The sequence below is a fragment of the Diaporthe batatas genome, assembly GCF_019321695.1.
Source record: "Diaporthe batatas strain CRI 302-4 chromosome Unknown Contig00016, whole genome shotgun sequence".
In the NCBI taxonomy this organism is placed as follows: domain Eukaryota; kingdom Fungi; phylum Ascomycota; class Sordariomycetes; order Diaporthales; family Diaporthaceae; genus Diaporthe; species Diaporthe batatas.
Window position 1 is genome coordinate 1,123,007 of NW_025408563.1, and position 26,331 is coordinate 1,149,337.

General features: G+C 40.4%; 6 protein-coding genes across 6 annotated transcripts; 3 read left to right on the forward strand and 3 right to left on the reverse strand.

Annotated features, from left to right (window-relative positions):
* Positions 1–430: 430 nt before the first annotated feature.
* KVR01_011609 (uncharacterized protein) lies at positions 431–1,439 on the reverse strand (the record flags this gene model as incomplete). The annotated part of the gene is made up of 2 exons (XM_044787726.1): positions 431–1,280; positions 1,363–1,439. 2 exons carry the CDS (start codon positions 1,437–1,439, stop codon positions 431–433), a joined length of 927 nt encoding a protein of 308 aa, XP_044639318.1.
* Positions 1,440–5,083: 3,644 nt separating this feature from the next.
* Positions 5,084–7,189, forward strand: KVR01_011772 (uncharacterized protein). Its single transcript, XM_044789306.1, has 3 exons — positions 5,084–5,505; positions 5,595–6,073; positions 6,146–7,189. The coding sequence occupies exons 1-3, from the start codon at positions 5,191–5,193 to the stop codon at positions 7,083–7,085; spliced, it is 1,734 nt and encodes a 577-aa protein (XP_044639481.1). The 5' UTR covers positions 5,084–5,190; the 3' UTR covers positions 7,086–7,189.
* A 938-nt stretch (positions 7,190–8,127) lies between these two features.
* Positions 8,128–10,350, forward strand: KVR01_011703 (uncharacterized protein). Its single transcript, XM_044788684.1, has 5 exons — positions 8,128–8,463; positions 8,529–8,725; positions 8,780–9,781; positions 9,980–10,020; positions 10,081–10,350. Exons 1-5 carry the CDS (start codon positions 8,196–8,198, stop codon positions 10,163–10,165), a joined length of 1,593 nt encoding a protein of 530 aa, XP_044639412.1. The 5' UTR covers positions 8,128–8,195; the 3' UTR covers positions 10,166–10,350.
* Positions 10,351–17,632: 7,282 nt separating this feature from the next.
* On the reverse strand, positions 17,633–18,972 carry KVR01_011683 (uncharacterized protein; the record flags this gene model as incomplete). Its single annotated transcript, XM_044789968.1, has 2 exons — positions 17,633–17,864; positions 17,894–18,972. 2 exons carry the CDS (start codon positions 18,970–18,972, stop codon positions 17,633–17,635), a joined length of 1,311 nt encoding a protein of 436 aa, XP_044639392.1.
* Positions 18,973–20,284: 1,312 nt separating this feature from the next.
* Positions 20,285–21,696, reverse strand: KVR01_011742 (uncharacterized protein; the record flags this gene model as incomplete). Its single annotated transcript, XM_044790118.1, has 1 exon — positions 20,285–21,696. Exon 1 carries the CDS (start codon positions 21,572–21,574, stop codon positions 20,285–20,287), a length of 1,290 nt encoding a protein of 429 aa, XP_044639451.1. The 5' UTR covers positions 21,575–21,696.
* Positions 21,697–23,506: 1,810 nt separating this feature from the next.
* KVR01_011658 (uncharacterized protein) lies at positions 23,507–26,024 on the forward strand. The gene is made up of 2 exons (XM_044784789.1): positions 23,507–25,018; positions 25,123–26,024. Exons 1-2 carry the CDS (start codon positions 23,725–23,727, stop codon positions 25,935–25,937), a joined length of 2,109 nt encoding a protein of 702 aa, XP_044639367.1. The 5' UTR covers positions 23,507–23,724; the 3' UTR covers positions 25,938–26,024.
* The last annotated feature ends 307 nt before the right edge of the window (positions 26,025–26,331 follow it).

Here is a 26,331-nt window from a genome sequence, read left to right on the forward strand (position 1 = left end):
TGCCGTGCCTGCTATTTATCCTGGGTGGCGCATAGGTTTTGCCGGGTGGGCGGAGATTAGGTGCATTGCATTAAAGAAACATGCTCAGGCACTTTTGTGAGAACTGAGAGCGGACTATTGGAAATATTCCGGCGTACTTATGTGTATTTCAGGTGCAAGAACTGATTCAAAAATACATCACATGGCAGAGGACGACATTCAGATGCAGGCTAATAAACAGTAAATAACGCCGAAAATCATAATATTCAAGTTAAATGCAACACCTAACACCCAAAATAGAGAGGACTATCCGCCTGGAGCTCTAATCCCATTTTCCCACTCTATCCTCTAGTATAAGCCCAGCTATACTACCAGTTCTCTCCAGATGTGAATATTGTTGATGAGGATATGCACCACCAAGCATGCTGGTGAGAAATTCCTACTTTGTACACTAAAAGTAGCTTGCAAATGACCGAGATTGTTTAGATTTCTTTGGCTCTTTGCTCTGTGTCACTTTCCTGGTTCCAGCCACGGCGTCGAATCGGAAGGCCTCAGTCGGAAGACGGCCTTGAGGGGTACTGTTGTCATAGACCGTGATCTCGAAGTCGTCATCCGTCAGACCTTTACCATCAGGATCACAGTCTGGGCCAAACTCGGCCTCAACCGCCTTCTTGATTATGTCTGCTTCGCCTTTGTCCCTGGCTGCGATGGTGACGGCGACTGGCGTGTTCTTCAGGCCCAAATCACCCACTCGTTGGGCCATAATCGGCGCCTCTTTGGCGCCGGCCTCACAAAAGATGTGGAAGACGGAGGGCAGATTGTCCTTATTCCAGAGAAAGACGGCAGAGCATCCGGTAATGTCTGTGACGGCCACCTTATCGCCAGACTTGAGTGCCGATGCAGGGACCCACTGATTTTCCAACAAGTTGTAAGACCCATCTGATTCGGGCTGTTTTGGGGACTTTTCAAGTTCGTTAAAGGCCCTTGGCATGAACCGAAGCCTCCGGGACCTTTTGATGGCGCAGGCACTGGCTGTAGCTGCATCGCTAGTGGTGGTTGCGGTCGTTGCAACGGCTGCCTTGGCCGTGCTGGTGGTAGCGGTCGTTGCAACGGCTACCTTGGCCTGACTGGTGGTAGTGGTCGTTGCAACGGCTGCCTTGGCCTTGCTGCTGGAAGTGGTATCTCCCTTCTTGGGTCCCTTCTTGCCTCCCTTTTTATCAGCCCGCGCATCGAGTCGCACAGGGATTAGTGTGGTTGCTGCATCGTAATAGGCATTGTCGTCGGCGATTTCAAGATTGCTGCTATTCAAAAGATGAAAAGATCAGTATCAAGTCTATTTATATGAAATATCAACAATCCTCAACTTGGAAGAACCTATCTTACCTGTCACTGACTCCTTGGAACGCGCTGACAACACTGGCAACACTGCCCAATGCTACAAGAACGTTGGTGAAACGCATTGTAGTAGTTATTGGTCGGGGAATGGGGATGATATTGATTCAAAGAAAGAAGTCCAAGTGCCAAGGTCCTGCCAAGGTGTAGAGATGATATTGGTAGTGACAGTTGTGATGGAAAAGATAAGCAAGCCAAAAGAAAGGAATAGGGCCAAGGTCCTGCCTAGGTCCACTAAGGATGGTATAAAGAATGAAAGATGAGGTTTAGATTATGATGAGATTGAAGAGTTTCTGATTGAGAGTTGAGCTGAGGGGCTGGGCTTATTTATCTTTTTTTTTTCTTTCGTTGCTACATTGATCTCTTCTGCTCGTGAACTCCACCCGTGAATATGGTGAAGACCCGCGTTTTAGGTAGGCGGACCGACATCTCGAAACAAGATGTGGCCGGAGGATCTTGGGATCATTTCCAACCTCAAAGATGGCACAGAATAAGCCAGGTCTACATGATCCGTGACCATAAGAAGGTCTCAAGACTCCAGGTGGTCGGCCACTTCCCGAAGCATGAGCATGCTGAGGGATGAAGAGACCCGCAGGCTCCGGTGACCGGGTCAAAAGGCCTTCGCTTACGACGAGAATGCTTCATATCGACTTGTTGCAGAGTCAACTCAATCATTTAGACGGTGACTGGACGTGGTGAGTTGGTTGTATGACTGTACTTCACCCTGGGGCAATAAGAATGGGATGTTAAAGTGGCACGGTCGAGGTGCGGTTTTTGGCCATAGGCCGAGATAGAAGCTTGGCTATCTCTGGCAGCATCTTCTCGTGTTTCAGTACATCTAAATTTGAATTCTATCATATTTTTTCCAATCCTATCACCTTCCCTTCAAATCTCACTGGACCCCACATCATAAGCCGATGTGTGTAGCAGACCTATTGGCGCAACCTGGAGTCCAGGAGCCAAAGCCGCTTTGCCAGGCCACATCGGGTGATTGCCCTGGCCCGCCCCGCTGAAGGAATCAGAAGGCTGCCTGCCCAAGTACCTAAGCACCTAGTTACCCTGGAGCAGGCATGACGTAAGCACCAGGCTGGGTATAAGTTCTTATTCCGTGCGCTGTCTGACAACACACCTGGGCACCTGTCATTTTGTCAACACAGCAGAATTTCGGCTCTCAGAGCCATCGAGATCATCCCCTACTCTTTTCACTGAGCTATGTCAATCATGACGATGGGTCCCGCTAAGGTGGGCCTACATGATCTGCCAAATGAGACATTGCAGCAGGTAGCAAGTCACCTCAACAACTCGCATCGACCGAGTCTTTACGCGTTTGGTTCGACAAGCAAAACTTGCCATGGTGCCACTCTTCCATCAATTTTTCACCACATTCACCTCACAATCAGCACTCCTGAGGAGTTGCAGCGTGACATTGCTGCTCTCGTCAAGACCCTCTCCCACACACAGTCCGCCCGCCACGTCCGTTGTCTCACGATTAAAGGGGCACTACGTTTATCTGAAAAACCAAAAGTTGAGGGCTATACGTCCCGCACTGCAGACCGCCACAGCTGGTTCAAGTCGACCGGTGTTGACGAAATCTTGCGCGATGAAGAACCATATCATACTGCACCGTATGTCGTTTACGATGAGCCTGTTATCGAGAAGTCTTCTGAGGAGGATATGGCATGGGCACCAGTCGTCAGTTTGATGAAAACCATACCGCATCTTATCGAACTGGTATACGACTGCCAGAATCAATTTCCGCCCAGCCTTCTTGACGCCCTCCATGACTACCACCCTCACTGCAAACTCTACCACCTCACGTTCAAAATGCGAACACTTCTATGGGGTAACCCGTATCCTTACGAAATGGCTTTGGCTACATCTCCGTGCCTGTACAGCGTGAAGCTTGCATGCAGTTGGCGAGACTCGGAGGGAGACGATGACTTCAACCAAGAGGCGATGATGGAGCTTGTTGCCGGTCTTGCCCCGAACTTGAAGGAAGTAGTTGTGATGAATCTCGCGCCGGAGAACGCGTTCAGATATCACCGCCGCCCGCGGGAGCTATGGCGAGGCCTTCCGGGCTTTGTCCCCGGTGGATCTATCGGGCGCCTGACCTCTCTGTCGCTTCTCGGGGCCGTGGAGTGGAGGGCGCCGGATGTCCTCCAGATGTGGGCCAGGCACACAGACTTCAGTTCATTGCGTCACCTCACCCTTGGGGGCGGTTACGGATGCGAGAACTTAGGGTTGAATGGGGAGATGATGGAGAAAATCGCTCAGAAATATCATTTCCCTCGGCTGAAGACACTTTGCATTCGTCTAGAACGTCGCAACGACCAAGGCGTCGAGAGACCAGACTTTGCCAGCATTGCCGTCACCCTCTTCAGGTCATTTGAACCCCTTGATGAGCTTTCTGTTTCCGGCCCACTGGAGCCAGAGATATTGTACGCCATTCTGGACCGACACGGGCAGACCTTGAAAAAGCTGAGTCTACGTCCGTTCGAGCAGGAATCTTTCTCAGAAAACGATGCAAATCCACGACACATAACTATGACGTTCACAAGGGAGCACATTCTACAAATCCAATCCCACTGTCCAGGGCTGGAAGAGCTAGCTGTCTCGGTCAAACGCACCAAATCCGATGCGCGTGAGGCCGAGATCTACAAAAGCTTCGGCAAGATTGAACGATTAAATTCCCTCTTCCTCATCCTGGACTGTTCTGACTGGGCAGTCACACGGGATCCTGGTTCGAGAGACGACCCTTCATACGATGAAACAGATCGCCAGACATTTAAACTGCTTGATTTCTTGAAGAAGGGCCATCTGCGCGACAATCTCATGAACTGCGCAGTGGATGAGACTCTAGCCCGATCAATTTGGGAGACAATCTGCGAGAGCAAGGTGGGCCGACCTCTGGAGTCTCTCAAATTGTGGACCAAGGGGGGCGGCCAATGGGGCAATAGCACCAACAACGGCGGCATACCGCCAGTTATTAATCACCTGAGTCGTTCATGGCTGATTGAGCGAGTTGCTCGAGACGACAAGAATGATATCAGTGTCAGGGAATTGGGCCGACAAGTGAGAGAGGCACGCGATCAGGCGATGACAGATCAGTATGAGCGGCACGCGGAGTGCTGGCTAAGGCAAAGGGGAATTGTAGTTCAGCCAGGGAATATAGCGGAAGACTTGGAGACCGTGAAAGTATTTCGGCGTATCTGGCCTCGCAAGGAGGGCAGCAAGGATTGGCGTGAGGATTGGTCAAGCCTGCCTCTGCAGGTTCGACATGATCAGAGATGACAATGAAGTTAGTGAGATAAATGTGCCTCCAGGCCCTTTTAAGTCCCTCGGATGTAGAATGAATATCTGGCTCCTGAATTAGGCTCCCCGGTTTCGATAGTCTGAAGTTTCATCTGCCGCTATGCTAGCTTAGAAAGGTTTAGGCTATAGTTAAAGTTATAAGTATTTATTATATTATAGCTATAATTTTATCTATTTAAATATTAAACTTTAAATATTTATTATTATATATAATTATATAAGTAAATATTATTAATTTCTCTTAACCTATAGTTATATAGCTTCTAATATCGTGTATTTTAGGGCTTGCTTAAAGTATTCCTTAGGTGGCTGACTAAGCCAATCTAGCAGATCTACAGGCCAGTGACGCATGTTTCTGCCACCAAACATGGGATTGCCCTCACCCACGCGCTGCCCCTTGCTACCGTGTCCCATGGATTCTCCCTCTACACTTCTTGTCTTGTTTTCGATTGTTTTCTGGAAAGTCCAAGAAGCCATGATGTGCGCGATCCGACTTTGACGAACCCAATGGGAAACACAAAGAGCGTGACTGCTGGTGCTCAGGACCCCGCTCAGCGCCGCCCTTCGCCACTTGAACTAGTGGATCTCCTATTGACCGTCCTGCCGGTGGTTTCCGAACTATGTAAAGACTTGTCGAATACCATCAATAAACGCGACAAAAGATATGGATACTTGGGCAATATCCAGTCAGCGACAGCAACGTTGCACCAACACCTTGTGGCGCTGAGTAGAGAGGGCTGCAATGAAAGGCTTGGTTCGCAAATCGGAGACCTAGCAGATCAACTGGAGCAGATATTTAGCCCACATTTGATTCCATCCCAGGTTAGACCCTTGAGCTTTTCACGTTTGCTCCATAGCATGCATACATGACCGAAAGGGTCGGGACTGACGAAAAGTGGCATGACTTGCAGGGAGGTCTTGTCTCAGCTGATGTACACACAAACATTCGTCAGTACCAAAGACTGACGAGGGTTAAAAAGTTATTGGCGGAGAGTGGCGATGAATTGCCATTCCCCTCTCCCAAAGATCTACTCGATACGAATATGCTAAATAGTCCCGGTCAATGGAGGAGGCTACAACACGAGCTCGAATGCATTACGGACGAATTTCAAGGCTACGGAGACGATGCTGATCATCTGGATGAAGACACGCTCGCGCATCCAAACCATTCCAGCCCCGAGATGTGGACTTTTGCGGACGAGGTTTTCAAGGCGATGTCCTGCGACTGCCATTCACAGTCCCTCAGCGGAAGCCGGCTCAGGATGGGGACATACAGAGCCGGTTCGAACCATGTAGCAAAGTCGCTATGCGTTTTACTTGAGCAGCTTCAGGAAAGCGAGCAATGGGTTTTTTGGCATGAAGTTCTCATCCGCGAGCATGTAGAACTGAAGTAAGTGCTTCCATGGCCTGTAGGACACTAGATCCCAGAGGATAGCTGACCACTGCCGCAAATTCATTTCAGGCCAAGAGTGAAGTTTTCAAATACATCTCAAGCAGATCCGAGCCAAGAAGCGCACGAATTCTCCGCTTCCGGGGCTGTTTCCTGCATTTTCGATGTACTCCAGGAGCCGTCAACGGCAGACCTACTAAGGCTCAATTTTATCCTGAACCGGGGCGTTCTCCACACATCCAGCAATGCTGCAGATGAGCGAACCATCAGACAAGACAGCCTGAGGGAAGAGGTCAATCTCAAAGACATCCTCGCATCGCCACAGAAAAGGTGGCCTGAGACCGCGAAATGGGCTCTCGCCGTCATCCTTGCTTGGAGCCTCCATCATTTATATGGAGGGTCTTGGACACGTGGCGGATGGAGCCGAGAGAACATCCTCTTCTTCCGGAGCGGCGGTCGCATTCCTTTACGGCCGTTCCTTGGAATTTCAGACACAAACATATTACATAAGGATAAGAAGTCAACCGAGATATCTAGTCTTCACCGATACCCAGAGCTACTCGAGCTTGGAGTCATTCTTCTGGAACTTCACCTGGGACAACGACTTGAGGATTATCTAGGACTGAACAAAGAACTATCCGGTCCCAGGGATTTCTTTCTTCATGCCATGAAGGCTTTTGCTTCCCAAAAGGAGCACATTTTCTCCTTGAGGTATCGAAACGCTATCGACACGTGTCTGCGGCCAGACCCCAAATTAAGACCCAATCCGTCAATGCAAGACGTTCGATGTTTGATGTTTCAGAATGTGGTGAAACCACTGGAGGAAGAGCTGACCTCCAACTTTCAGGAGTGGTTTTCGGCAGGTGGCCTGGATGACCAGGCCGAGAAATATGATCTCGCTGTGGGATTGCACATCCCGAACCAGAGTCTGGGAGCGCAAAAGTTCACATCAGCAGCCATCCCAACAGATGACAGCATCCACCCACTTCTTCGATCCCGAGGTCGTCGATGACGATATTTTCATGACTTAATGAAGCCATTATCCAATAAAGGACCTTGCATAGTCCCTCACTTGTCCGGGGGAATCCTGATGAGAATGTCTATGTCCAAAGCAATCTTACATGATCTCATATGATTCCCAAATAGGAAACATACCCCCTGGCAGGAAATCTCCACGTGAAACCATGCAATGTTTCTATCGTGTAACTGTTTTCGCTTCTACTCCACATACGTCCAAGGACATACATGGCGCCTTCATACGGTGGTAAATACTCAAGACCCAGCGTTTAAAAAACATACAGTGTCTATGAAAGTGATTAAAATACAATAGGTGCAAGTAAGCAGAATTACAGCAAGCATTACGTTCGTTCTGGGTGACTGACTCACGTACCTTTCAATCCCTTCACACCTGAGAATCCATGGATACTCTGCTACGACAAAGCTTGCACAACTTAGAAATCGATACCTAGTTTCACTTCTATTCTATATACATCTAAAGCTATACACAGTACCTTGACACAGTGGTAAATACTGAAAGACCTAACATTTCAAATGACAGGAGGCATGGTGGTCTCGTAACATTCACATCGGGCAGAGTACTCTGAGGCCGTCGATAGGAAGGGGCAGCGACCGAGATCGGAATTGTGATCTTCTGACTGGCCACAGAGGGAGCTTGTATCTGTGACTTGAACACACGGGAGTAGGGCAAATTCATGTCGAAAAAATGCGACAACAACATATGCGACCCTACCACAGTCTTCCGATCATTTTCACGCCGGACCGCTTAACACGTGATGGGGACTAACAGCGATCGATTCCGAGAGCAGGCCGAGCTATGTGCCCAGCATAGGTAAGCTATGATTGAGGGCTCCTTCACTGGACTCGAGCAAAATGCAGGTCGCACATGTGATTTTCTAGCGGGGTAGTTGTTTGAGAATGTGACAGGTAATAGGCTGGCTGGGGAGAGGGGAATGTATATATCCGGCGTACAATTGCTTGGTCCAAGGGACTTGCTTCTCTGGGGTTTATTTTCCGTCCCCTTTTTGCGTCAAATGCATCTGCATGTCAGCTTATAATCGGGCCCCACTGCCGATGTTTCGACCCCTCATGGCCAGGAAACTTCATGATCTCTCGACCATCAAGCTCAACCTTTACTGAACGGAATCCTGGCTCTGCAGACAACATGGAATTGAAACTACCGGACTCCAACTCGGCATGGCTTATTGGCCTCGTCTTCGTGATCATAAGCATTGTGAAGAAGACGTGGTCTTACTGGCGCCTTCGGCATTTCAAAGGACCGCCGGGGACAGGTCTGACCAATTTCTTCCATTCCAGGGAGATGATATGCCCGAACCTTCATGAATGGTACCGAAATGTCAGTGACAAGTACGGTAAGAAGCGCTTGAGAATAATGATCAAGCTTGATCGGTTCAATCCTGGGCTCACACACGCAAAGGGCGCATCGCTAGGGTCGCACCGAACCTTATCATCACTTCTTCTCCGGAGGTCTGGGCCCAAGTGAACGTAAAGGCCGGATATAAAAGGTCAGACTGGTATTTCCAAGGCCTTCGCTTCGAACATCGCCGGGACAACGTTTTCAGTCAGACCGACACCAAGAAACATGACGAACGGAGGAAGCAGATGGCCCCAGGAGTAAGAAATTATTATCTCACATGCATACATGGGCGACAGCTGATTATCGCAAAGTATTCGGGGCGTGAGAACCATGAGATCGAAGTCACAGTCGATACACGAGTTCAAGAATTCGTGCAGCTTATCAAAACCAAGTACCTCTCCACGGAAGACCTGGTGAGACCCATGGAATGCGCAAAGAAGATACGATACTTCACATTGGACGTCATTAGCTCTGTGGGACTGGGCAGGCCCTTTGGTATGCTCATCAATGACAAAGATGAAATGAACTTTATTACATCCGCCGAGGAAGGGATGTACACGGCCGCCGTTTTCATAGCCCTTGGACTAAGCTGGGTATCTCATATTCCATGGTTCGGGAGATTTTTCGCTCCGTCTCCAAAGGATACAGGCGGTTTTGGGAAGATACTTGGAATTTGCTTTGGATGGGTCGACCAGCGAGCTACCGATCCTACGGATGAACGATCAGATATGCTTGCATCGTTTATTCGCCACGGCTTAGCCGGCGACGAGTTGCGGACCGAAGCTGTGGAACAGGTTCTGGCTGGCTCTGATACCACGTCGTCTGCCATCAACGGAATTTTCCTACACCTTATGAGCAATTCTCGGGTCAGGCAGAAACTTCAACAGGAGATTGATGAGGCGGTCCAGTCAGGCGATGCCCTTTCGTCATCCACGGGCATCGTCCGCCTCGACCGGGCAAAGAAGCTTCCGTACCTGCAAGCCGTGATACGGGAGGGGATAAGAACCTGGCCGCCTGTCGTCAACCCCTTCAGCAAGGACGTTCCACCAGGAGGAGACACGGTGACAGTGGACGGAAAGTCCGTCTTCATCCCCGGCGGTACCTGCATTGCCTACTCAGCCGTTGCGATGCATCACGATAAAGAGCTATACGGAGATGACGCTCAGAGTTTCCGGCCTGAACGATGGTTTGAGAAAGATCCTCACAAGCTGGCGGCAATGATCAGGACCAATGACTTGACGTTTGGGCATGGAAGGTGGCATTGCTTGGGGAAGCCAGTCGCCATGATGGAGCTCTACAAACTCACATTTGAGGTAAGAAGTGACCCCATAAGAAAGGTCAGAAATAGAGATCGGAGATCCACACCCGTAAAATGGGAGGGTGCACCCAAGCCATTAGGGAGACCTCCTGAAGTTATCCCATGGGAGATGATCATATGGGAGGTTGTCCTAAATCATCCGTTTTGCGGGTGCGAATTTACAATCTCTAGATGAATTACGCTGACCTCGCAGATCTTTCGGAATTTTGACATAGCCTTGTTGAGGCCAGAAAGGTAAGCTAAGAAGTCCAATCGCTTCGTCCTAAGCAGATGCTAATCTCGAATGACCTCTAGGCCATGGAAAACAAGATGTTACGGTCTATTCTCAATCTCCGACTTTTGGGTTCAAATTACGGCAAGATCACACCGGGGAAATTGAGGCACTCGCTGTGGGGAGTGGGAGATGTAGCCAAGAGGCAGACCGTATTCATCATAGGGATTGAAACGTAGCCGTTATCATGTTATTTTGGCAACCTTGCCAGTCAATAAAGGGAGAAACATTCTGGAGCTTTGACACACGTGTTTACTCTCCTCTGACAGCTGGTATTGAAATCTCAAGAATCCAACAATCCTTTTTGCAACACATCACTGAGGAACGCTCCCTAGTATTGGGTCTAAACTGTACTAAGGGCATAAGTAATGCGCCAAGGTACTTGGTACCCAACAAAATCCCCTTCTATGGTTGCAAGGGCAACCATGCTTACCTACAGTTTTAGCCGGACGAACCATATTTTTGGGAATAACTTTTATATAAGCCCCTGTGGATCCGTAGTTAGTTACGTAAGCAAGCCCTACAGACAGCCAAAACCACACTTCTATAGGTACCCTTTAATAGCTAATTCTTCTAATTAATAACCTAACTACCTATACCTTTAAATATTAAATTCCTTATAAATTTTAATATTTTAATATATAAATATAAATAAAAATATATAAAAATAATTATTTTTATTAAAAAAATTTTATTTTACTTATATATTTAATAAAAATAATTATAATTAACTTTAATATTATTAAATATATTTTTAAATAATTATTAATTTAATTATTATTTAATTTAAAATAAATATTTATACTTTAATTATATAAAATTAAATTACTTTTAATAATAATAATAATTATAAAAAACTCTATTTATTAAATTAAATAATAATAATATTTATTTATTAATAATTATTATTTATAAATAAATAGTCTTTAAATTAATTAAAAGTTTTAATAATAAATATTATATTTTTATATTATTATTATTAATATAATTAATTTATAATTAAATTAAAAATATATTAATAAATATTAATTTTATTATTTTATATTAATTTCTTTATTTTTAATAAAAATCTTTTATTTAATATTTTATAATATTTAATAAAGTTAATTTATTAAAATTTCTTTTAAAGAGTATTTATTAACTATAAATTTTTATTAATAGATTTATAATTAAAAATATTTAAAAGTTTATTAATTAATATATTAAGTTTATAAACTCCTTAATATTTTAAATATTTATTTTTATAGTTTAATAAAAATTATAAATAATAATTTAAAGAAATTAAATAAAAATATAATATTAAACTTAAAGTTATTAAAATAGTCTATATTATTTAAAATAATTATATTAATTAAAAACTTAACTTAATTATTATATACTTTAATAAAATATAATTTTTATTATTTTAAATAAAGTAAATAAAATTATTATTTTAATAAATTTATACTTTTAATAATAAACTTTTAATAACTTTAAACCTTTAAAGTTAATATAAAGATAATATAATTAACCTTTAATATTAATTATATAACCCTTTATAAAAGTTTATTATATTAATAAAGATTTATTTATAAAAGTTTTTTATAATAATTCTACTTAATAAATTTAACCTTTTAAAGCCTTTTAATATAAAAACTTTTTTAAAAACTTTTAATTTAATATTATAGATATTTTTATCTTTAATAAATTAAAAAAATATAAATTTAACTCTATACTTTTATAATCTTTACAAATTATAATTAAATAAAATCTTTATAAAATTATTAAATAACTTTAATAATTTTATTAAATAAATATTTACTAATAAATTAAATTAATTTATTTTATAAAAATAATTATATAAATTTTAAATTAATATAATACCTTTTATTTTTAAATTATATTTTTAACTCTTTTATTTTATAAAAATAAATTATATATTAATTTTATTTAATATTTTAAAACTTTCTTTAAATTTTATTATTATAATAATAATTTATAATAATTTATATTATTCTATTAAAAATCTTTATTAATTAATTAAATATTTATATTAAAATTATTAATAAATTATTTTATTTAATAACTATAATAATTATAAAAACTTATTAAATATATTAATATTTATATTAATAAAATAATTAAATAAAAGATTTTACTACTCTTAAAATAATAGTTTAACTTTATAATATAACTATCCTTTTATTATATAAAAATTAATTAAAATATTATTAAAAATTAAAAGTTATATAATTTAAATTAATTAGTATTACTTTAATATAATTAATAATTTTTAACTTATAAACTAATAAATAAATTATCTACTTTACCTTTAAAAACTTAATTTATAATATATTAATAATAAATATTAATTTTATATTATTATAACTTAAAAATAATACTTACTTTAATTATAATAAATAAAATTATTAAATAAAAATTATAAAATTAAATTTATTTTTTAAAAATATTTATAATTTATTAATTAATTAAAATATTATTTTAAAAAGTTTTTATAATAATAAATAATCTAATTTATTAATTAATTATATAATATAGTTATAAATTAATATAATAAAATAATTAATTAAAGTTACTTTAAAGTAAATTTTTAAAAGAAATATTTAAGTTTATTTTATTAAAAATAACTTTAAATAAAAAATATTATAACTTTATTTCTATATAAAAATAATAATAATATTAATAACTTTTAAAGAGAATTTTTAATAATATTTACTTTAAAAATTAAAATTATTAAAATACTTTTATATAAAAATAAATACTAATAATCTTTTACTCTCTTTTATAATAAATTATTTTATAAAAATATAAAAATACTTTATAATTTTATTATATTTAATTTATTAATAATTATAATTTTTATTTTTTTAATTATAATTTTTAAATTTATTATTATTTTAAATCCTTAATAATATAATTTTAATTATATTTTTATAAACTTTATATAAATAAATAATTTTAATAATACTAACCTTTTAATTATAAAAATATTTTTATTATTATAAAATTTATTATAATTAATAAATCTTTAAAGATTTTTATAATTTTCTATAAAATAATTTTAATAATATATTTTAAATAAATTTACCCTTAAAAATAATTTTTATTAATAAATAATATATTATATATAAAATAAAACTTTTATTTATTTATTTTTTAATTAATTTAAATTAATACCTTTAAAATATATAAATTAAAACTTTTAACTATAAAATTATATTTTAAATATTAAAACCCTCTTTTCTACCCTTAAAGTAATATTTAAATACTCCTATAAATAATCTTTAAATTACTACCTATATTAAAAATATACTTTAAAGTTCTTTAATTTATTTAATAAAAATAATATTATATAAATATTTTATTAAAAATTATTTATTATATTAATATAAATAATTATAAACTTTTTTACTTTCTTTTAAATAATTTAATCTTTTATAAAAATAAATTATATATAATTTTATTAAAATTTATAAAAATATATTTATTTATAAAAATAAGAATCTTTAATTTTACCTTTCTACTTTATATTTAAAAGTTTATAATTATATATATAAAAAAACTTAACTTAAATAAATTATTTAATATTTTATTATAATTATTATTAATTAAATAATTATATTAAAATATATATATTTTTATATTTAATATTATAAATTAAATTTAACCCTTTTAAATATAAAATTAAAAACTTATAATTATAATTTTTAATTAATTTTTATTTAATTATTCTATTATATTATAATTTAATTTAACTTTATTTAAACCTTTTCTTAAATCTATTTAATATTTTCCTTTTAAATAAATTAAATTTAAATTAAAACCTTTAAACTTAAATTTAAAATTTTATAGATTTTAATATACTTTAAATTAAACTTATAATCTCTTAATTTTTAAAAATATATTAACTATTTTAAATAATAATAACTTCTTTTAAAGTAAAAATTTATCTTTATATAATTATAAACTTAATTATTAATAACTATTTTTTTATTTATAAATTATTAAAACTATAAACCTAAATAATAAAGTATAATTACTTTATTTAAAGGTTATCTCTTAATTTAATAAATTATATAATAGATTAAATAACTATTTTTAAGTAGTTTTACTTATAAAGTTAATAAATAAATATTTACTTAAGTAAAGTTAGAACTTTAATTAGAGGAATAATAGTTTTTATCTTTATCTATTTTAACTAACTTATATTTATACTTAAATTATATAGTAATATTATATATAATACTTAATAATATTAAGACTAACCTATAGTTTATAATAACTTTAACCTTTAATAAACTAATAATATTAACTTAAATAAACTAAATATAGTTTAATATATTAATATAAAAGATATTTTTAATAAGAAATAATATTATAAATAATTATAAAGTTATTATAAAAGTTTTATATAATAAATTTAACTAAATTAATTTTTAAAATATATTATATTTTATCTTTTAAAACTTTAACTATTTACTTTTAATTTAATAATAAAATTAAAAATATAAATAATCTATAATTTATAAATTAAATTTAATATATAATAAATTATAAATAATATATCTTTATAAATTTAAAAATAACTTTTAATATATTTAATTAAACCCTAAAATTATAAAAAATTACTTTTATTATATTATTTAATTTATATAAATAATTAATAATATTATTTAATCTTTATAATATTTTAATTATATTTTATAAATTTATTAAAAAGTTTTTATAAACTTTATAAATTTATATATAATTTAATAAATAATATTATTATTTAAATAAATATTATAAAATAACTTTATAAATATATATTAATTATATTTATTTAATTAATAATTTACAAATTTATTTTAAATATATTTAAAATTAATTTATTTATTAAATAAAAATCTTTTAACTTTTATTTTAAAAATAATATTACTATTAATTTAATAAAAGTTATTATTATTTATAATTACTTTATATTAATAATTATAATTAAAATTTATAACTTTATTAATATTATTAAATACTTTATAATTTAATAAATAATTATTTTAAATAAATTAATATTTTTATAAATTATATTAATAATTTTAAAAGTTAAACTATTATATTTTTAAAAATATAAAAATAATAATATAAAATTAAAATATTATTATTAATTTTTAATTATAAAACTTTTAATTAATAACTATTCTTTATAATTAAATTTAATATAAATAAATACTATATTAATATTATTTTTATAATCTTACTTCTATAATTAAAACTTTATTTTATATTTAATTTTATACTTTTAAAAACTTATTAATATATAAATATAATATTTTATTTAAAAATAAAACTATTTAAAATTTTATTAACTTTATAATATTAATTCTATTAAATTTAAAGTATTAAAATTATAATTTTAATAAATTATAAATCTTTAAAAATTATTAATATTAAAATAAATTAACTCTTTTAAATTATATATTTTTAAATATTATAAAATATTATAAAATTTATATTATATATTATACTAAAAGATTAATATTCTTATAAATTATTTATTTTACCTACTTAAAGATATAATTTTAAAATATTACTTTCTACTTTTAAATAAAAAGAGAAAAACCTATTAAAATAAATTTATAAACTATATTAATTTAATTAAATAAGTTTATAAATAATTTATAAATACTTTTATAAAAAAGTTAACCTTTTAAAACTATTTAACTTAAATAAATAAAAAGTATTTTATTCTTTTAAATAACTATTTATATAAAATCTAACTTTATTAATACTTTTTAAAACTCTTTTATAAAATAAAACTATTTTTAATAATTCTTTTTTAATTTTAAATTTAATAATTTATTAATAATTATTAAAAGCTCTATTTTAATTATAATTATATTATAATTAAAAATGTTTTATAAAATATTTAAAAATATTAATATTTAAAGATTACTTTTACTATATAATAAATAATTATAAAGTATAAAGAATATTAATTAATAAAATCTCCTTATTTAATACTTTTAATTTTAATTTAATTATATTATTAATACTTTTAACTTATTAAATAATTAATTTTATATTTATAAATAAAGTTTCTATTTTATAATAATTAAATATATTATTAATTAAATTAAAATTAAAATTATTTTAATATAATTTATAAAATTATATTTATATTAATAAAAGAATTATTAATATCTTTAAAAGTTTAAAAATAAATATTAAATAATATAAATTACTTTATAAATAAAGTTATTATAAATTAATATTATAATTATAATTTCTATTTATATTTAATTATATTTAATAAATTAAAACAAATAATAAAATTAAAAAATAAATAATAATCTAAAAGATAATCCTTTATAAATAATTAACTAACCTTAATTATAATATTTAAATCTTAATTTAATAAATAATTATATTATATAATTATATATTAAAATTCTATAATTATAACCTTTATTTCCTTTTTTAAAATAATACTTTCTTTAACTTTTAAACTATATATTATATATATATAAAAACTTATAAAATAAAAAGAAAAGTTTTATAAAATAATTAATAATTAATTATAATGTATTAATTATAAAAATTATATAATTAAACTTAAAATATTAAAAATTAAATTTATACCTTCCTTTAAAAATAAAACCTTTTATATATCTTTACTTTAAATAATTAAATATTATAAATATATTAATAAATATATAAATATAAACTCTTTTATAATAGTTTATAAATAATTACTATCTATTATATTAAAAATATTTATATTCTTTAAAACTTTAATAAAATCCTTTTAAAATAAATATAATAATATAAATCTCTTTTAATATATATTAATAATAAATATTTTATAAAAGTTTATAATATATTAATAAAATAATATTTTAAAAAATAAAAATAAATTATTAAATTAATATAATTAAAATAAATTAAATAACTACTTTAATTAATAAGTTTTATTAACTATTACTAATTAATATTATTTATTTATTAATATTTTATTAATTATATAAAATTTTGAATTTAAATAATTTAATTAAATTTAATAATTAAGTTTTAAATTAAAATAAAATAATTTAAAAACCAAAAAATTACTTAAATTAAAATTTAAATTTAAAACTTTTCATTATAATAGATTTAAACTTTTAACTTAAATTAATAATTTTTCTCCTTTTTTAATTTATTAACCTTTTAAATTAATATAAATTAAAATTTAAACTTTAAAATATATTATTATTATATTATTTTAATTTAATTAATATAAAGTAAATTTAATGAACTATAAAGAAAAAATAAAGTTTTAAAAGTATTTTAACTAATATTATTAAAAATATAATTTATATAAATAAACTAAAAATAATCTATTTAAAGAAAAAAATAATATAAATTTATAATTAATTATATAAATAAATCCTATAAATAACTAAAACTATACTTCTATAAATACCCTTTAATAACTAATTCTTTTAATTAATAACCTAACTACCTACACCTTTAGATATTAAATTCCTTATAAATTCTAGTGTTCTAATACGTAGGTACAGGCAAGAATATACACCCCTATCAACCTTAAATTGACATCGTCTATCACAGAGCTGATTCGCTCTTGTTGGCGCCCCGGTACGTTTCCATCGCATGATCCCAGAAGTTCGTTCCGCCAACAGTCAGGTCATCAAAAACAGGGCATGACAGGTCTACTAGGGGCGCCACAATTTTGCCCAAAATTTCGATGGGCTCCGAGAGGGTCTTGAGTGCCGACGACAGGGAGTTGGGCCCGGCGAACTTGATGACCTCTAGCGCGAAGCAGACCAGGTTGTTCCTCTCGAGCAGGTTCGCCGCGTTTTGAACACCCCGCCGGTCAGGTCCTCGAGGTCGATACCAGCAAATGAGTTGACCTCGCCCGTGTTGCCGCCCACGCTGAGCAGCTCGGGCTTCTTGAGGAGCAGGGCCGCCTCGGCGGCGTTGAAGTCCAGAATGGTGTATGGCTTCTGGCGGGGGAACCAGTTCTCGGGGATACGCTCGTGGCCTGGAGCGTATGATAGGGTCCCGTTGGGGTTTTCTGTAACGCCGTAAAAGGACCTGAGCACGTCCTTGGAAAGCGTCTCGTCCGGGTTGTCGTCTGTGTGGTTGGACAGGACATCGTTGGCGAGTACGTATCCGACTGGACGCATCATAACGTTTGTGACGGGGCCGTTCCAGAAGTAAGGATTGTTCGCGATAGAGTGGTTGAAGCGACGGGTGGCGTGGTCGGCCATCTCATCGCGCGTGAGTGCATCGCCCTCGATGGACTCGTACAGCTCAGTGAAGGCATTCATGCTAAGCGTCCAGGCGTCGCCGGTCTGGTACAGGTCATCACGCGTCGGCGAGGCGTCTGACTCGATGATGTTGTGGCTGTGGTCGAGGCCCTCTGGCGTGCCTAGTAGACCGCCCAGGTTGTCCAGCAGGTTCTCAACCTTGTCGGTAGGGCCGCCGATGGAGTAGCTGGGCTTGACGGACAGCGGGTTGCCGACGAAGAGCACGCTGACCAGGGCGAGCACGGTGGCGAGGTCGACGCCAAAGTTGAACACCTCCGTGGCCGCCGTGATCTGCTCGATGACGGAGATAGCGCCGTCGTGGCTGACGTAGTTGTGGTTGGCCAGAGCATTGAGACCAGGACAGGGCCCGCGCTGGTCGCTTTCTGATGGCGGTACGAAAGCATGGTCCTCTGAGACGTCGATCGGAGCTGGGCTGAAGCTACGCTTCCTGGAAAGTATCGCCTGGTCCTCGCGGAGACGGACTAAGGTGGCATGGAAGTCCGAGAGCGAGCCTATACCCTCAAACCCGGCTCCAGCACTCTGGGCCAGCTTGGCGATGTTCTCTGGCGTGGGGAAAGCCTGAGCACCTGTCACGACCAGGGCGGCGGTCAGCCAAGTGGTTATTCGGGCCATTGGAGCAAGCATGGGAGTGATTGAGGTGAACGAGTGACTAAAATATTCGTAATGAGTGACTGGGGCCGAAAAGAGAGGAGGAAGCCGAAAGCTCGAAGGGCACGGAGGGAAGAATATTCTAGGAACATGAGATTCACCAGTGTGCAAGTCAACCTGTGAGCTCTCGCGCATTTAGAATCGCCTTCCGCCATGAGCCATGTCGTCAAGCTTGGCAATCTCCACGGGTAGGACCGCCAGATCCGGGCACAATAACGGGCCCTCGGCCAACTACGCTGCGAGGGATTGCAAATCATGTTGGCGCCCGCAGCCTCGGAGATACTGCCTCTTCCCCTGACAGATCCTCATTTGTCGATCACCAAGTTCATTGCGGCATGCCCATATACGGCAGTACTAGATGTGCCTCCAACCTACGTGACCGCTGAAGTTTGTGACTCCACGTTCTTGACTATTAGTGTAGCATGCTGCATGTATCCTCAGGGCTTATGGATGCACAACACCGGGCAACATGTAGACTGATAACTTTCATGGTTGTGAAGAGTCCGTGATGTATACGAACCGACAGATGCTGCCGTAGCACTCTCAAAACCTCGTGCTCGGTTGTTCCGACTCTTGCAGGGGCATAATACAAGACCTCGGGAGGAAGGCGGTCCGAAAGATCTACGCCTGGTTGGCAGTCCGAACATCCACTTCTGATGGATTCCTGGTGGGACCCCTTGAGAGCATTCCCGAGGTCATCTCATACACACTGCTCTGCCGAGGAGACGGTTATGGCCCACACAAAAGACGCCTCTCTGGGACTAGGGTATTGTGTGTAGACTTAGACAGGGATATGGGTTGCTAGTGCCAACTGGAAGAGGCTGAAAAGGGGACCCACAACGATAAGGAAAGAGATCCGCCCAAGTATTAAGATCTGCCAAATCCTGTCGGCCCCACAACCAGTGGCCCCGCGACTGCTTTAGCGAGTGCCACTCTGGGGGCTTCGACATGACGTCTGCTGGGCTGCTTTTTGTGCCAACTCCAAATGGGGAAACGTTCGCAACGCACGATGTGTGCGGGCATGTTGCGTTTGTCAAGTTCACGTCACGGGTGGATGCTCTGAAGCTAGCCTCAGATATTGGAGTCGTTCGCCCAGTGGCCGGATATAAAAGGATAATAAGCCATGGGGACTCATATCAATAGTCTGCAAATGTAGACGAATAAAAACCCGGATATGTGCTGTCCAGGGACAAGTTTTAAATATGTACCTAAGTAGTAATTTGAGGCGCCTCTGAAAGAAAACCAGTTTTCACGAATCAACTTGAACTCCAAGCTCTTAAACTGACTCCTTATACCCCAGCTCATATTTTTCAGAGCCACGGTGCAGATTGGTCGTCGAGTTGAAACCATCCGGCCCAGCCGCCCGCAGCTCCACAAACTCCGTCTCATCGCCGCGGCTGGGCCTCTGTGAGAACTGGCTCTGTATCTTGGTGGTGACCTTGATGCCCTTGCCGGTCGCCTCTTTCGTGGACGCCCCTCTGGTGGAGGCAAAGATGCGCGGGCCAAATTTGGTCAGGAGGGTGCGGCACTGCGGGAAGCAGGCGCACATAATCCCGACGTAGACCTCGACGTTGGACCATATGCTGGTGGCAGTGTAGTCGCGGGTGAAGTTTGACGTGGCCGAGAACTTGAGCAGGTAGACGATGCGCAGCACCTGGACGACGACCACGAAAACGCCCGTCGCGAACATCATCATGACGCCGAGCTTCTTGCGCAGCGACATGTTGAGCGCCCACAGTTCGGTCATGGGCAGGAATATGGTGGCCACGTCCAGGACGATGGAGAAAATGGCGGCCCACAGTGCCTGGGTCTGCACGTCGCGGCACTCGGTTTGGTAGGTGCCATCCCATTTCAGCCATGCACCGGGTATGGGGGTGCACTGGAAGATGGTGACGAGGGCGAAGACGAGGCAGCAGGCGATAGAGAGGCCGATTATTGTGAAGACGCGGATCCGGAACGCCTTCTTGGGGAAGATGCGCAGGTAGAAGAAGCAGATGGAGATTTTTGTCATGAAGACGACGAGGACGTAGAGGATCTCCGAGTAGTAGTACATCTCCAGCACAAAGGTGATATCATCAAAGTCCACTTCCCAGAGATCGTAACCCAGGCCGTGGGCAGCGAATTCGTACGAGACCACCGTCAGCGGGATGGAGAATATTGTTGTGACGAGGCACATCCAGTCGTCTGTCTGCCACGAAACGGCCAGCCCGGTGAGCGACCGCGCCCACACCCGACACAGGAAGAAGAGCACGGCAAGCACACCAAACAGTGGCGTGATCACCTTGAGGCCTAGAGAGTCGTCGGATTGGGGCCACTCGCACGTCTCGGCGTCGAACCTCTTTGTCAACAGTGCATCCCGGACCGAGCAACCCGCCAGCACGCACTTTGACATCTGTGCTGTGAGGGGGGCGTCGTTGCAGATGCATGTGATATTGGAGGCCACATGACATGCTGATTGTGGCAGGTATTCCACTAGGCACTTTTGCGCGCACTCAGGCATTGACGTCGCCCTCGCGGCCACGTGGTTGAACATAGAAAATGCCGCGTCCATCCTAGAAGATGGCATGGTGAGAATCGAAGCGAAAAGAGGGTAAACGAACGACTGGATTAAACGAAGATTCGATAGTAAGTTTCAAATTGTGCATCTCCCGCGTGGTGAACACACGGATCTACTATACTTGTATGTACTCTACTTGGCTTGGTTTCGGCCGCTCGTTGGCTCGGCTAGACAACAAGAGACTGGCTCTTCCAAGTTGTGATTGACAATCTTCACAGCCCGGGGAGCACAGCGGCATATCCGGCAGTCGTTTCAACAATGTCTTTCAGCTAGGGTGATGGAAGACCGGTGGGAAACCGCCCATCTGTCACTTATCATATTCCTATCATGTTCTTCTGTTCTTTCTGAAAAAATGGGGATTCACAAGGATGGGCCGGCGAAAGACCGGGATCGTATAACTTGTTATGTCGCGTTAATGATAATCTTGCGGTGATTCACCGGTGATCCCTAATGATTCTCCTTGGAACAGAGTGTAAGCGAACCCGCGAACGCTGGGGAGTGCTCCTCGCGTGCTGAGTTGAGCGGATGCAACAAGTTGTGTCGAGCTCTCTCCAAACTACTGATAATCAGGGGCCGTCCGATCTCCCGCGAACAAGAAGCCGCCTGCGGGTCCGGATTACGCAAAGGAAAGCGTAGAGATGTGACGCGGTGGACCCGCTCACCGAAAACCTGGCAATTCCGGCCCGTTGGTTCGGCACCTGGTGATAATCCCTGCGCCACCTTATGATCCCTGAACCAACGCACAGCCTGTCTCTGTCGCTTAGTTGTCAGCAGGACCCCGGGTCTCGACCAAATTCTCCATTAGACGCTGGCCGCCGTTGAAGGATCTAGATAATCACCAACTGGACCCATCACATAGCACCAAACAACCCGAACATCCCCTGACTGTCCATGAACTACTGCCTTCGGAGGCCAGCCTTGTGGTTCCCATCGCAGCTAGTGTTCTCATATAATAGTTTTAAAAAAGTGCTCATCCAAGACCCGATACAGCAACCCCTCTCGAGCCTCAAGAAGAGCAAAATTTCTGGGTCTGGCCATTGCGCGGTCGTGGCCCAGCCGCCGGAGAGGTGCTGAAGCCCGTCGTGTGGCTGTTCAAGGCAAAAAACTTGGGGGGGGGGGTGTATTTAAGGGCTGCCTCTTTGGTAGTCGTCATATAATCTTAGACGTACCTAGCAAGACCTGTGAGCATCCGAATACCTTCTGACAGCAATCAAGTTACCGAGCCGGCCAAAAGAGTGGGCCAGGAACCATGGAGGTCTGCGGAAGTTGGAATATACTGCGAGTCTCTGCGTAATAGGGGATGCTTGGACCCCATCAATCCTGTCCTTCAGCAAGAAAGGAAAGCAGGTCGTGCCTCGGTTGGTCGATCACTGGAGAATGGAAACAAGCTATGCCAAGCGAAGGGTTTCTGCAAAGTACCGGGACGCGCGATGTGGCACTGCCCGGGATTTTGGGCCCACTTTCAAAGCGACATCTCAGCGGGAGCTTTTTTGAACCAAGATACAGTCTCCAAACTCAATCAACTCTCCGTGAGCCTGTGCCGTGATTTAGGCCGAGAGGGGGCCGTTTTGAGCGAGAATTCGTGCAAAACGAGTGACTGGTGTGCCAGATCCGAGCATGACTTGAGCCCTCAGGAGTACCTGCAGACACTCCGATCTCCAGGCTTACACCACAGCTGTCAAGGTGACCTTGCATGCTGACGGTGCCGACATAAACGGGGTAATGATGGAAAATATCCATAGGTGTGGGTAAGACGACAGGGCTCTATGCCACAGACCCGACGAGAATCCAAAAAGAACCCTGTATGGGCGGCGGGATACGCCAGACCGGAGTTGCAAGATGGTGATCGGCGGGGACTGCAGGAGCTGGAGAAGTCGGGAATTTCCTGAGATAGCGAGTAGGGGGCGGCGCGTGGGAGAACCGCTATTCCTTATGGCATCAGCCTTGTTCATCGCGCCGCCAACGACATCCAGGTACTTAATCAGGAATGCAACCGGCCATCACAGGCATCCTTGTGGAAGTTGCCCATCCTCAACGGCGAAGCCAGTCATTCTTTTCTCACCTGCAAGCTCCACGCCCCCAGGCTATCAAGCCGTCCACTCCCTCAGTAGCAACTGTAATTATTATTTTTAGCATATTTTCATCCCTGTTCCTTCATCATGCGAATGACGCAGGGACTGGCCACGGGCGCACTGCTCGCGCACGTGGCGGCTGCACTGCCTCGCCACAACCCCTTCGTTCACAAGAGAGCCCAGTACAGCCACGAGTTCCAGAGCAACTCGACGACGGAGTACGACTTTGTATGTATCGGCTCTGGACCCGGCGGTGGGCACATGTGCTCAAACCTCGCCATCGCAGGCTTCAAGGTGCTCCTGATCGAGGCCGGAGGTGACAATGGCGAGGATCTCATCCAGTCGGTTCCCGCAATGAACATCGCCTCGACCGAGGACTGGAGCATGGAGTGGGCATACTACATCAACAAGTACGACGACATCGAGGAGGACAAGCGAGACAGCAAGATGGTCTATAATACGACCGACGGCAAGATGTGGTCCTCGTACAACGCGACGGGGAACCTGGGCACGCCTGCCACCTCCGCCGAGATCCCCGAGGGCGCTGAGCCGCTGGGTATCTACTACCCACGAACCGGCGCGCTGGGGGGTTGCTCTCGACACAATGCCCTGTTTAGCATGCAGCCCTACGACATGGACTGGGAGGACATGGCGGAGCTGACGGGCGACGAGACGTACAGGTCGGACAACATGCGCCAGGACCTGACGCGCATCACCGACGTGAACTACACGCCTCACTCTGCTGATGCGGGCAAGGGAGGCTGGTATCCGATGCAGGTCACCTCGCTGCTGACGGCAGCGACTGACCTGAAGATCGTGTCTGTCCTGGCCGCCGCCTGCACTGCGTTCGGCAAGTCGCTCATCACCGAGGTCCTTGACACGGCCACATACCTCGCCAGCGTTCTGCTCAGCGACCTGAACGCGCCTGGCCAGACTATGGTCCCTGAGGTGTACCAGGTGCCTCTTGTGATGCGAGAGGACTCGCGCCGCGGTGGAGTGTACGACCTCATCGTGGACACTGCCATGGCCACCAACGACGACGGCAGCCGCAAGTACCATCTCGACATCATGCTCGACACTCTCGCCACCAAGGTCACCTTCGACACCACCGGGGACAAGCCGCGTGCCACCGGCGTTGACTTCATGAACGGCGCATCTCTCTACCGCGCTGACCCCCGTAGTGGCTCTGCTCAGCCCGAGGGCACTGGTCACGTCAAGGCTGCCAAGGAGGTCATCGTTGCCGGCGGCGCATACAACACGCCCCAGATCCTCAAGCTGTCTGGCGTTGGTCCCAGGGCCGAGCTGGAGAAGCACGGCATCGAAGTCGTCCTCGACCTGCCCGGTGTGGGCACCAACCTGCAGGACCGTTACGAGCAGACCAGTAAGCATCACTTTTCACCTTTTACGGATCCCCGTCTTTCATGTTTTGGAATGTTCTAGAACACAACACTTGAGGACCTGTAGCAGGACTAACTTCACCACTAGTGGTTTCCAAGACCGAGACATCCTTCGCCCTGACCGAGAAGTGCACCTGGCACCCTGACCCGGAGACCGACCCCTGCATGAAGACCTTCGTCGAGGGCAAGGACCAGACATCCCGCGGCGCCTACGCCTCCAACGGCATCGCCATCTCCGTCATCCGCAACACCACCACCTCGGCCCGCGGCGAGCCCGACCTCATGGTCCTGGGCGGCCCGGCCAACTTCACGGGCTACTACTCCGGCTGGTCCCAAGGCTGCACTGCCGACTCGAACCACTGGGCGTGGATCATCCTCAAGGCCCACCAGCGCAACAACTACGGCACGGTCGAGCTGCGGTCCTCCGACCCGCGCGACACCCCCGTCATCAACTTCCGCAAGTTCAACAACGAGTCCGAGGCCGCGCTCGACCTGCAGGCCATCCGGGAGGGCTACGAGTACGCCCGCCGTATCATGGAGGACGTGATCCCCATCGGCGGCGTCCTGTCCGGGACCGAGGGCTCCCTGGCCAGCGGCGTCGACGAGGTCTTCCACGGCGCGTTCGACGAGGTCTGGCCCGGCAAGGACGTCAAGGGCGAGGACCTCGACCAGTTCGTCAGGGACGAGAGCTGGGGCCACCATGCTTCGTGCTCGGCGCCCATTGGCGCGGACGGCGACCCCATGGCCGTGCTGGACGGTGACCTGCGCGTGCGTGGTGTCGATGGCCTGCGTGTCTCGGACTTGAGCGCCTGCAACAAGCTGCCCGGCTTCTTCCCCATCCTCTGGATCCACCAGCTCGTGGAGAAGGTGGCCGACACCATTGTTGACGAGTACTCGTCCTAAGGGAGAAGTTTCCATATTCTATGGATGCTAGATCTAAAGCCCCTGAAGTCGTTTTCAAGTCTTGCAGTTGTCGGGTGCCAGGTAAATAAATGATAGCTGCTATCAATATTGTAAATAGTGTATAATAGTAAACAAGCGAGCGTTGTGCTCTTGTTAAATCTCAGGGTACCATGGTGTTTTTCGAGGTATCGCCACCTGGGCACTGGCTTGTCATCATCTACCGTTTGCCTATCCTCGATTTCGAGGTCAGGATAAATGGGCCGAAAAGGGGGAGTTACTTATAAGACTCCACCTTTGGTCCGGCCCTAGTGAAAGGAAATAATAAGGTGCAGATCCGCGGCGGGTTTACACGGGTTTGCGTCTACGCGGCGCAGGCGAGGAAATGTTCCGGATA

Coding starts and splice junctions, on each gene's coding strand:
- KVR01_011772 (XM_044789306.1), top strand. CDS start 5,191: ATGGGAAACACAAAGAGCGTGACTGCTGGTGCTCAGGACCCCGCTCAG. Junction 5,506..5,594: donor CACATTTGATTCCATCCCAG/GTTAGACCCTTG, acceptor CATGACTTGCAG/GGAGGTCTTGTCTCAGCTGA. Junction 6,074..6,145: donor CGCGAGCATGTAGAACTGAA/GTAAGTGCTTCC, acceptor AATTCATTTCAG/GCCAAGAGTGAAGTTTTCAA.
- KVR01_011703 (XM_044788684.1), top strand. CDS start 8,196: ATGATCTCTCGACCATCAAGCTCAACCTTTACTGAACGGAATCCTGGC. Junction 8,464..8,528: donor AAATGTCAGTGACAAGTACG/GTAAGAAGCGCT, acceptor ACACACGCAAAG/GGCGCATCGCTAGGGTCGCA. Junction 9,782..9,979: donor TCTACAAACTCACATTTGAG/GTAAGAAGTGAC, acceptor CTGACCTCGCAG/ATCTTTCGGAATTTTGACAT.
- KVR01_011658 (XM_044784789.1), top strand. CDS start 23,725: ATGCGAATGACGCAGGGACTGGCCACGGGCGCACTGCTCGCGCACGTG. Junction 25,019..25,122: donor GGACCGTTACGAGCAGACCA/GTAAGCATCACT, acceptor CTTCACCACTAG/TGGTTTCCAAGACCGAGACA.